The 12,441-nt window shown below is 44.1% G+C and overlaps 1 protein-coding gene across 1 annotated transcript in view; it reads left to right on the forward strand.

Moving 5' to 3' along the window:
• The window catches only part of pth2ra (parathyroid hormone 2 receptor a), a gene marked incomplete at its 3' end in the record, with an annotated part of 50,788 nt that overhangs the window by 16,283 nt on the left and 22,064 nt on the right, over positions 1-12,441 (forward strand). Inside the window, exons 5-6 of the mRNA XM_083776547.1 lie at positions 1,711-1,808; positions 5,499-5,682. Of these exons, the coding sequence (XP_083632673.1) occupies positions 1,711-1,808; positions 5,499-5,682 (282 nt within the window). The remainder of the gene's footprint in view (positions 1-1,710; positions 1,809-5,498; positions 5,683-12,441) is intronic.

The following is a 12,441-nucleotide window of genomic DNA, read 5'->3' on the forward strand; positions in this document are numbered from 1 at the left end:
ATTGGTATGCCAACCAAACCATGGGAGTCAAGTGGGGCAATAGTAAATCAGGCCCATTTGGGGTCACCAATGGGGTCAGACATGAAGGAATTTTGTCACCTATTCTTTTTAATTTATATATGGATGATGTGTCAAAACAGTTGAATGCTTGTAATACTGGTTGTATGCTGGGTAATGGTAATTAATCTTGTCAATCATTTGATGTATGCAAATTATTTAGTCATACTGAGCCCAAGTAGCACTGGACTACAGCAGCTGCTCGACATATGTACTGAGTATGGCATTGAAAATGATATCAAATATAATGCCAGTAAGAGTGTTGTTCTTATTTGTAGAACAAGAGGACAAAAGTCAAACATTTACTGATTTTAAACTATCTTTTAACCCATTCTGACCGGGCACCCATTTTGGTGTTGGCATCATGTTATGCTTTAGCTATTTAAAAATAGCAGATCTACAAGCTCATATCGCGCCACCGAGTGGCGCGATACGAGCTTGTAGGTCTGCTATTTTTGAAAAATCGAAGAGCGACTGACATTTCTAGAATCTGATCTCAGGTCAGAATGGGTTCATCAGACCAGTGTGTGTCCAGTGGAAAACCTCGTATGAAATCTGATCTCAGGTCAGAATGGGTTAACACTCTCGGTGTCTGTAGTAAAGTCAAATATCTTGGACATTGTATTACAGAACAGTTGACAGATGATGAAATACACAGACAGTGTCGTAGGATGTATGCACAGGCGAACAAACTCGCACGCAAGTTCAGTAAGTGTTCAGAAGCAGTTAAGATTATTAGTTAGAGCTTACTGTACACCACTCTACACTGCCCACTCAATATCTTTCAAGCTGTCCCCTGGAACTTAATGCATAGATTCATGTGTCGCTTGGATGAGTCTGTGAATAGCATCATCGTCAGTATAAATAACCCTGTCAAAAGTTGCACTAGATACTCCTCTAGCCTTAGAAAACATTGGCTCAAAAGCCTTTACTGTCACAGATTCCTTGTACGCTAGGTTTCATGTGTTTACATTTAGCAGTGTAGGCCTTCACAATGTTGTTTGTTACTGTACATGTGGGAGTTTGCTATACAATGATCAGAAGAGTTTAAGATTTTCTGCGACATATTTAGGAGTTTTACTTTTGACTGTCTTTTGTTGGTTTGAAAAGTATAATAATAATAATAATAATAATATTTATTTATAAAGCACTTTTTAAAACAAGTGTTACAAAGTGTTGAACAACAGTTAAATAGCATTACATAACAGCGTAATGATATATAAGTAAGGTTTACAAAGCCTACAGTATATGGAAAGTAACTGAACAAGGAGGTTCGTCGAGTCAAATAATAAAACAATTAGTATACTAAGACATTTTAAAACATACCAAGGAACTTTGGTCTCAGTGCAGGTATCAAATGACTAAAACAGATGCAATACAATTATGGCAATTGAGGAGATCTAGGAAAGGGCTCTCCTGAATATTGTTTAAAATATGACATAATTGGCCTTTCTAATTGCCAAGGGTAGGGTGTTGCATAACTTGGGTGCTCGTGCGGCAAAAGCCTAGGCGTGTCATACGATCCTCTGAGGATCTCAGGGTGCGGGGTGGTTTATACTAGGGATCAGGCAGCATTATGTACTGAGGACAGTAAAAGACCATTTTGGGCCTTAAAAGATATTAAAAGTATTGTATCCGTATCTGTCTACACAGCAGGACTTCTTTGACAGGCTCTATGTCATGTATACCATTGGCTACGCTGTGTCCTTCAGTTCTCTACTAGTGGCCATCGTCATCATCGGATACTTCAGGTGAGCAAAACACTGAAGCAACATTGTTCAAATAAGCTTCATGAATCATGACTCATCCCTCCCCGTTTTATGCTCTTGTTGCTCTTTCAACCTCACTCTCTCTGTCTCTCTAACGAGGTATATGTCTTCTATGTATCTGTACAAGCCACACCACTCAATTATTATCTGATATCTCAACCGTTTCATGTCATGTCATCCCCAAAATTGTTATTCTGTCGTGGTGTATCACCTCTCCTCTCCTTTGTACTGTTGTGTGCAATTTTATTAGTCCTGGGGACATTCCATGTTTAGTTACACTCTGCAATTGCAAAAACACCACTTCCCTTGATCTTATAGGCTACCTGGGAATGATACCTAACCACCAACAACAAACACAACCATATAGCGTTGACGTCCTATAGCCTGAGGAGGACCGAGACCACAACTAAATGGGTGCAGCCAGACCATTGGCTCTGTACTTGGTCTGTTTCCCTCTACACAAACCTCTTCACCAAAAATAGAACAGACTATACCATACATGTATAAAGGATCAGTGCCAGCAGCTCTCTTGCGTGTCCGTGCTGATTTAGATCTGGAGGTCGGCCCGGGGGCTGAGTCGAGACGAAGAATTTGGGAGGGGACACCAGGGATTCCGCAGAGGCTGGAGGCGACGCCACAGGAGATGCTGCAGGCGGAGGCGACGCCACAGGAGATGCTGCAGGCTCTGGAGCCGAAGCTGCAGGAGCCGAAGCTGCAGGAGGCAGAGCTGCAGGAGCCATTGCTGCAGACTCAGGAGGCGGGGCTGCAGGCTCAGGATGCGGGGCTGCAGGCGGAGCTGCATACCAAAGAGACATGGAGGATGCTGCACATCCAGGAGACATGAAGGATGTTGCACGTCCAGGTGACATGGAGGATGCTGCACATCCAGGAGACATGGAGGATGCTGCAGATTTTGGAGACTGGACTGCAGGCACAGGAGGCGTTACGGCCAACATGGGAGGCAGGCCTGCAGGGGGAGCTGCAGACACTGGTGGTCTCTGGGCAGGAGCAGACAGCAGGCTTGAGATGGCTGGCCGGGTGAGCTTGGTGGCTTGGCGATCCCGGGAGATTTTGCCCAGTTTGTTGGCACTGCACAGACCTCCCAGATCCAGGCGTGTGCTCAGATAAGGGGCGTGAAGTTGTTCAGAGATTTTGGCCTTACTGCAAAAATAGGAACGCAAGTCCATATACTGAGTCTTCTGCTGGTTAGCAAACTTAGCATCAGGACTAGCATATTCTAGACTCACCATTCCAAGCCTGAGAGAGCAGGGAACCGGTTGGGACGCATGGGGAATTGAGGCATTTTCAAAGTTCTTGAGCCTCCCAAGGACCACATCCAGGTGGGGAACAAAATGGCTTACCCATGGTCTCTCCTTGAACCACTGCTGCTGTATTGATATCTCCACATGGAGTTCAGCACACAGTTTAGGCCAAGATACGAGAAACCACATTTTCTAATTCTGCCACTTTTCTATGAAAAAGCTTTAGCTCTACTGAGTTCATTATGGTCAGTACATACTGTCACGGTTCGCAGTAAGGACTGAACCCAAATGCAGAGCCAAACGTCCAAAAAAATGGAATTGGGTCAAAAATTAAAGTTGAATCTTCAGCTTGATCATGAAGTGCTTGATCTCAGAAGCTCCTGAAAGACAGCGCAGGCACGCTACATTAGATATGAATTAGCCTACAATGCGGGATGTATTAACTCAATTAAAAATACAACAGGCTTGGTAGGTAGGCTACTTACCTAGTGTGAAAAATGGCATCTCCCCTCGGTCACAATCCGCTTGATATCTGGACGTCAGTTTAATCCACAGGCAGTTCTCAAGGTTTGTGTGTGTCAAACGATTTCTCTCGTGCGTCTTTATTGCATTCATTGATGAAAAGGCGGACTCACACACATAAGTGGATGGGAACATTGTGAGCACATAAAATGTGAGTCTCTTTATGTTTCTGTACTCTTCTGAGCAATTAACATTCCTTCAATGAAAGGAACGCATTGACCTCTCCTATTAGTTCACAGAAGCGCTCCAATGCCTTTCCTTTGCTCAACCAGCGCACGTCATTGTGAAGCAGCAGATCATGGGCAGCATCTTCTGACTCAGGCCCAATCCCAATTGCCTCCCTCAAGCCCCGAGCCATGGACCCTCATTGACTTTAATGACGTCAGCTGTAAGTGCTTGAGGGTGACAGGCTGCAAGGGCTCCAAATTGTTGTGAAAGAAATGGACAGCACTTTGAAGATGAGTCCGCCATTCATGACACTTTGCATCACTTTATAAAAACTGTCTTTATTCACAGACAGTGCCTACCTACATGCTTGGTCTATTTATACATGTCTATCACGTCTATTTTAGTATTTAAGCTGATCGTTTTATTATTAGTTTAATAAATACACTTTCCTGTGTGATATGGGTTGTAATATTCATATATAATAATATTCATTATAAATTTCATTTCCATATTCTTTTACTTTGATCATTAGTCATTTCTCATCATGTTTCCCTTATTATTAATTAAATATATAGCCTATATCCTTCCATTCCGTCCCTTTTTGAGAACAGTGAGAAAGCACTATTGTGTTTGTTGACATTCTAACCGTGATACATAACTAATTTGCATACTTAAATGATTGACGTTCGGAGGGTCCCCCTCATTCCATTGGTAACGCTAATACGCTATGAACTGTGAGTAATTTCTTTGCTAAAGTCAGCCAAAGTAAGCATCGATGCTGACTTTGGCAAAGGGCACATAAAGGGGCGGGGCTGAGCCCTCACTGACTTACCGATTTCAAATGGGACATCCCTCAAGCCCTCGCAGACTTCACATGAACGCGCAGCTAAGTCAGTGAGGGCTCAGACACAAGTTGTCGGAATAGCCGATGCTGGGTGCTTGACGTAGCCCTGACAAAATGAATTACTTTCATCACTTTATCCATAACACTCTTCAGCTCGCCACTGAGCCTGGCGCAGAGAACCCTTGAATGAGACAATGCAGGCCGTTTATTTGGGGGGCGTGTTCTTTCAACCTGCTAACTAGACCCCTGTTCTTCCCAATCATAGCAGGAGCCCCGTCTGTCACGACTAGGTTAACCCTCTCAAATGACAAAGAATGCAGCTTAAACAACTCTTCCATTTTCCTAAATATAACGTCTGCAGTGGTGTGCCCTTCTAATGGGATAAGAGAAAGCAGCTCTTCCTCGAGATCTTTTCCATCAAAATATCGAACATAAACGCACAAATGCGCTACATCTGTGTTATCAGTGCTCTCATCAATGGCCATGGAAAAGGAATTTGCATGACGGAGGCTGTCGATAATTACGCCCTGCACCTCCACGTGGCGGGTAGCAGACCTTGCAGAGGGATATCCGTTTGACTGACACAATGATATTATCATTAGACTTGTCTGAGGCAAGTTCCTCCAAAACTGTGACCATCATCTCCTTAGGAAGCTGACAGATGTTAAAAAAGGTCAAATTTGGGGGTCTGGCCCCCCATAAAAAGTCCTGGTCAGATATTGGCCCCAGGCAAAACTTAATATACCTATACCCCTGTCTTACATCTTCAGCTTGCTGCTAATAATAATAATAATAAGTCTACATATTGTACATTTGGACTGTAAATAAGTTTGTTTTTGGCATATTTATACAATCCTATTTTCTCTTTCACTACAGGCGTCTTCACTGTACAAGGAACTACATCCATATGCATCTGTTTGTCTCCTTCATGTTACGGGCAATCATCATCTTTGTGAAGGACAACGTTGTTGATACTACCGCTGGCTTGCAGGAGTTTGATTCAGCTCTGATGGACAACTTTAAAACTGTTACACTGGCCCCACTGGACAACTCTAAGTATGTGAGTAATGCTTGCACCCTTTCAACTGACCTATAACACTGTGTTCACTCTGATTTGGCTGCTGTGATCAACAATTTACAATCTGAGCATTTAGCAGATTTTCAGCCTCATCTGTGACAATGATGAGATGAGATATACTGTATTGTTCCACGAGGGGAAATTTGTCTTGGGCAAAAGTGCAGTAGTACATCAACGTTTTTAAAACAGACACAATAGACAATACACAATAGCAGCAATGTACAAGTATATTATCACAATAGTATCACAAGAGATCAGTGCAAATTGAATTGCAATCAGAGAAGGTAAACGTACTAGAGTATTCACAGTTATAGTATCACAGAATAAGTGAAATAAATAACAAATGAAGGTCAAGAAGTCCCTTCCCCACTAAGAACTATGAACTACTGTATGTGGCGGTTGTTTATTAGAACAATTGAAGTGGGAAGAAAATAAAGTTTGAAGTGGTTGCTCTTGCAGCGACACGCTCAGTAACGTCTACCAGAGGGTAACAGCTCATACTCTGAAGATAATATATGTGAAGGATCAGACAACTCTGTTTTTTCCATTTTAGCTATTCTAGATTTGAGCTGTAGGCCTACAGAGTGTGTCCCAAACCAAGCTGACATGCCATATCTAATAATGCGACCTAGCACTGTATCATAGAAGGTTGACATGACTCCCTTGCTCACATCAAAGAGCCTGAGCCTGTGGAGAAACTGGAGGTCTTGAACTTCATGGGTCATTAGGCCATATTGTGAGACTGATTCTCCTAGACCTATCAGCAGCATTTGACACAGTGAACCACCAGCTGCTCCTAGACACCCTAGCGGAGCTAGGCATCGGTGGAACGGCACTAAAGTGGTTCTCCTCCTACCTCACCGATCGGACCTACCAGGTTTCCTGGAAAGGTCTGTTATCATCCCCCCGAACCCTCCAAACTGGGGTCCCACAGGGATCTGTACTTGGTCCCCTCCTTTTCTCACTGTACACTAAATCCCTTGGCACTATCATCTCTGCTCACAATATATCCTATCACTGCTACGCCGATGACACACAACTGTTCCTATCCTTCCCCCCCTCTGCCACTCAGGTGGAAGAGCGCATCACTGCATGCCTGGCTGACATCTCACAGTGGATGTCCTCCAACCACCTCAAGCTGAACCCAGACAAGACTGAGCTTCTCTTCTTCCCAGCTAAGTCCTGCCCTATGCGGGAGCTAACTATTTCCGTAGACAAGCCCTGGTAACGTCTGTCCCAACAGCCAGGAATCTTGGTGTTGTCCTGGACAGTCAGCTCTCGTTCAAAGCTCACATCACAGCTGTCACTCGATCATGTAGGTTCACACTCTATAACATACGACGAATTAGACCGTTCCTCACCCAGGAATCAGCCCAGCTCCTAATCCAGACAACAGTCTTGTCAAAACTCGACTATTGTAACTCCCTCCTTACTGGCCTACCAGCATGTGCACTTAAGCCTCTCCAGCTGATCCAAAATGCAGCAGCTCGCTTGGTCTTCAACCAGCCAAAATTCTCACATGTCTCCCCCCTGCTCCGCTCCCTCCACTGGCTCCCGGTCGCTGCCCGCACAGAATACAAAACTCTGATGCTGGCATTCAAAGCAACCAAAGGTATGGCTCCCCCATATCTTACAAGTATGATTGAACCCTACAAACCCTCCCGCGCACTCAGATCAGCCAACGCAGGGAAACTGGAAGTACCCTCACTAAAAACGCTCCACACGTCCCAAACTCTTCTCCCTTCTGGCTCCAAAACTGTGGAATGCACTTCCCATTGCAGTCAGAACTGCAGCATCACTCCCAATCTTCCGCTGTAGCCTGAAAACCCACCTTTTCAGACTCCATCATGACCCATAGCACTTACCCTAACCCCTTAGATAGCATTTCTGTTGGCTTAGATAGCATTTGACACAGACTTATAGCATGTTATGTAGACAGCACTATAATTGTATTGTATATAGTCATAGCACGCCATAGTACATATGTATAGCATAGTAGTGAATATGTATAGTTTATATGTATAGTGTATGTATAGTTTCATTATATAGATATTAATAGCACCTTTGTGGCAATCCAGCCCGTTGTGGGCCTTTGGATGTTTTTTTTTGTTAATGTACCGGTTTTACCAGTTGTATTGATTTTATTTCTGTTATTGCCAAGATTGTTTTTATTTGCTCTATTTTCATGTCTTCCTTTAACTTAAGCAATGATAAATTGGGTTGTTAAATGTATGTGTGTATACAGTACATGTATTTATTGGTTGTCCCAGACAACAGGACAAGCCTTGATGTCAAGCCCTGCTTTAAGTACATTTGGATGGCATTACTTTTGTTTTACTCAGGTAAATTTGGAAGTATATCTACACAGCACTATTGATACTTTTACTTAAGTACAAAATGTGAGTACTTTTTCTGGTTACATACTGTTGCACAGACACACCACATTGTTTTGCCTGAAGGCATTCTTTGAAGGGTCTGTGCTTGTAGTGATGGGCCTCAGATCTGACGCAAGATTGGGCTTTGATCTCTGAGGTTTTGCTCGCTGTGTGAGAAAGGAGCTGCGAGAAGATCCAGCGCCGATAAAAGCGATCGGTCCGTCTGTCCGTCTGTCTGGATAGATGATTGATCAGATGATAAGATATATAACCTTCATTCCGTCTGTAAATCCCTGTGTCGTACATATTGGTATATTAGCCCAATATTGCCGTTACGCATTTCACTTGAATAATGTTGATAAAACCGCATTGGAATCAACAGTGCAGAACAAACTTTTGGGCCTTAATGCGCTGTGTGTTTGTTTGTTTGTTTGTTTGTGTGTGTGGCGTGCACGCAGAGAGAGAGAGATGCGCCCTGTGTGGGTCTCGTGCTTGTATCACGGCATCCTGCACGTGCGTGAGATGTCAAAATGAATTAGAATAAAAAACAAATGATGTACCTACTGTATATGTATCGGGTCTGGATCGCATCTTGGTATGGTGTAACTCCCTCCGAGCACAGACAGATCGACACAAATGGTTTCCTCTACTGATTTATTTGAAGGCGATCTTCAATCCTCCAAACACACTGTGAAAACTATAAACAATACAATAAAACAAGCACGTTACAATTAACATAAAACGACACCATGGCATGCACAGCATGTAGATGCAAACATTTCACATAAGTAAAATACAGACAAACAACAAATACCTCGTTGGCTGCGTGCATAAACAAGGAAGGGAATCTCTTCAGTCTTAGGTCCTTATAACCTTTCTTTCAACAGTCTCTTTCACAGTAACTTTAAAGTCTCTTTGTGTGACCAGTGCAAACGGAGCTGCTGCACCTTGCTGCTTCTGTTGCTTGTGGCTTGATTGCATATACAAAACTTCTGTGTACCAATTGACATGAGATGATGAGAGCAGACCAAAGACACAGAATGTGGCATTGACCCTTCAAAATAAAAGCATTACAACATGACAAGAAAAAGACATGAAATAATGTTTTAACATGACTGTAACTTAATTATGAACTTCTTCATTATGACCTTTTAGAAATAAACAAATTATATTACTTGTAGTGGCAACAGTTACATATGGTATCACCAGTTGGTTTGGAAACCTAACTGTAAAATACAAATCTGAGATCCTTAGGTCAGATTCTCACCTAATACTTCGGTAGACTCAGATCCGTATGGGCGGGGAAATTGGGATTCTTGCATATTTAATTGGCTGCGGTTTGCCTTCACACTGTCATTCGCAGCAATTGGAAACGCAGCAGGGGGGACCTTTATCAATGTGTTCCATTCATAAACTATAGCCTACACAGTGAAATCTATGGTGATAAAATTACACTCATAACGTGCATGTGTCGTGCCGTCTGGGACACCCCCCCTCTCTCTCTCTCTACGCACGCAGCCGCCACACACTGTTCTTTTGGGCATGCAGCACAGCGCTGCATGAGCGCACTGATATAACTCCCCAGTCCCACACAGTGACAGCACTCCATGTTTACGGCACGCACAGACAGACAGACAGACAGACAATATTATGTAGGCTATAATACACTGCAGTGTTTTTATGTGTTTTCTTAAGCAATTGATTAATGTACACGTCCTCATTTCGATCAGGGCTTCAGTCTCCTTATTCGACCACGTCTATCCACAGTAACGGGACATCTTTGCGCTGCGTAAAATATGCCTTCTCCGTCTCCAACTGTGTTCAGCTCCTCACCTGCCACATTATGTTTGCTTCATTTCCTTTATTTACTGCGGATTGCATTCACACCTGCACCGAATCGTAGTCAAGTGTAGGGATGGGTATCGTTAGGATTTTTTCGAGACCGGTACCGATTCCGGTTCTGCTTATCGATTCCGGTTCTTAACGGTTCCCTATTTCGGTTCCAAAATGGTATAAAATAACTTAAATAAGAGGTCAAATGTTTATTTAACAAAAAAGCTCAATGTCAATTTGAGTATATATATAATGTACAATGAATAGTGTAACATCCTCTCCTTTATTGAGCCATTTGTGGATAATATAGTGATTCTTTTAAATATAATATATCTATTCTGTATTTACCCAGGGCAATAGTGTTGTAGGCTACTTCTCTTACTACTAACTACTGACAATGACAAATAAAAGCATGTCTGAGATCTGAGAGCAACACACACACACACACACACGTCACACACACACACACACACACACACACACACACACACACACACACACACACACACACACACACACACACACACACACACACACACAATTAGCATCGCTAATGGGGGGGGGGCATCTCCAGCCGATAGGTGAGAACGGCTTTGCCGACGTGCGAATGATGGGATCATTGAAAACAAAGGCGGCTTGCAGAAATGTGCATGCTGCCAGAGTAGGCTATCATTTGTTTTTTTTCTTGTTTTTTCGCCACCTCTCTTCGACAGTTCGACTGCAAGCTCTAAAGTTAATTAGAGTTTAGTTTAATTAATTTAGAGTCTAAACTAATTGAGCCTCTGGAGTCTGGACCCTACGCCGTGATCACACACACAGACACACACACACACACACACGCATCCGAGGTGGGTTGATGTTGATTCAATGCTGATCATGCAGTGAGGCAACTCAGGCAGCAGAGCACAAGACTCCTGTCCCCTCTCTTAAAAGTTGCCTCCCATAAACTTCACTTGAAAATTACGTTTAAGAAACTTTAATAATGATGTTGCTTCAATGCTTCTCTGCACCGCGCGTCTCTCTGTCTCTACACTCCTCGACAACTCCATGCAGAGAAATAGCCCCGCCTCTGCAAGCCACAAGCCCACAACGCGTCGCTGATGCAACGCGGTGTAGGCTTGTAGATCAGCTCTGTTCCCTGCGCTTCTATTAAAAGGGTAGAAAATAAATAAATAGCGTGTGACCGCGTGTCTGTGAGAACCGATAGAGAGAACCGAAATTGAATTATTGTAATGGGTACCCGGTACCCAGGCACGTGCGAGTCAAGTGCGATTCGAAGCGAAGTGAAACCCACGTTTTTGGGCGGAGTAAAATGCGGTTATTTGCTGCGCATTAGGATTCGAATGAGCCTTCACACCTGCCAAACGAAGCGCACTTTCTGACAATGCGCAGCAGGATTCGCAGCAAAGCTCTCTGGTATGAATGTGACCTTAGATTAGCCAAAATGGCAGGGAAGATCATGGGTATGTCTACACCTCCGATCACACCCCAGGTCATCTTTGAGCAGGCCACCACTGGACAGGTTAAGAACATTGTGTCTGACCCCTCCTATGTACTATACCCTGAGTATCGGCTAATGCCATCAGGTAGGAGGTACGAGGTCCATGTGTGCAAATACAATAGGTACAAGCATTCCTTTGTCCCTCTGTCAATCACACTCCTTAACAGAGTCCTGGAGGACAATGGATCAGCGTTCACGTCGCGTCCTCCGTCAGTACCCGGGCTTGCCCGGGGAAACTAATTACCCCAACAGCAGACTAAATTCTAAGAGACAACGCCTGAGAGCCAAGTCAAAGAATCCTAGTCACAGTCCTAAAGCCGACAAACAGCCCCAAGAGCACCTCGCAGTAGGACCTGCCCTTCGAATACTACAACTAAACGTCGAAGGCCTCTCTGCAGCCAAGCGAAGCCTCATCGAAGTCCTCGCTTCCCAACACTCTATTGACATTATCTGCCTCCAAGAGACTCACATTGGCACAGAGGAAGCAGGCCGCTACACCATCAATGGCTTTGACCTCCTGTGCTACACTCCACATGCCAAACATGGACGTGCCACCTATGTGCGGTCTGAAATAGTTGAAGCAAACCATGTGACAACTACACCTTTCTCAGACACCATAACCATTGGTGGCTTTCATATTGTCAATGTGTACAAGCCCCCAAGTGCCAACTGGGATCTGCAGGTCTTACCCACCCACTGCCATCTATGTGGGGGACTTTAACAGCCACCATCCTGACTGGGGATACCCAGTAGTGGACGGTGATGGAGAGGCACTTTCAGACTGGGCATCTAGAAATGACCTTGCTCTGATACACGACCCCAAACAAAGAGACAATTTCCACTCCGCCAGGTGGAAAAAGGACTACTCCCCTGACCTGTGCTGGGTCAGCTCTTTGAATGGAACGCCCTACCCTGCACAGATCCTCATTCTTGACGATTTCCCACGCAGTCAACACCGGCCCCTGCTTGCACACATTGGCCTACAACTCCCAGTCATAAACAGTCCAAGGAAGATGCGCTGGAACTTCCGCA

The sequence above is a fragment of the Protomyctophum parallelum genome (assembly GCF_964188405.1).
Source record: "Protomyctophum parallelum genome assembly, chromosome: 11".
Lineage (NCBI taxonomy): Eukaryota > Metazoa > Chordata > Actinopteri > Myctophiformes > Myctophidae > Protomyctophum > Protomyctophum parallelum.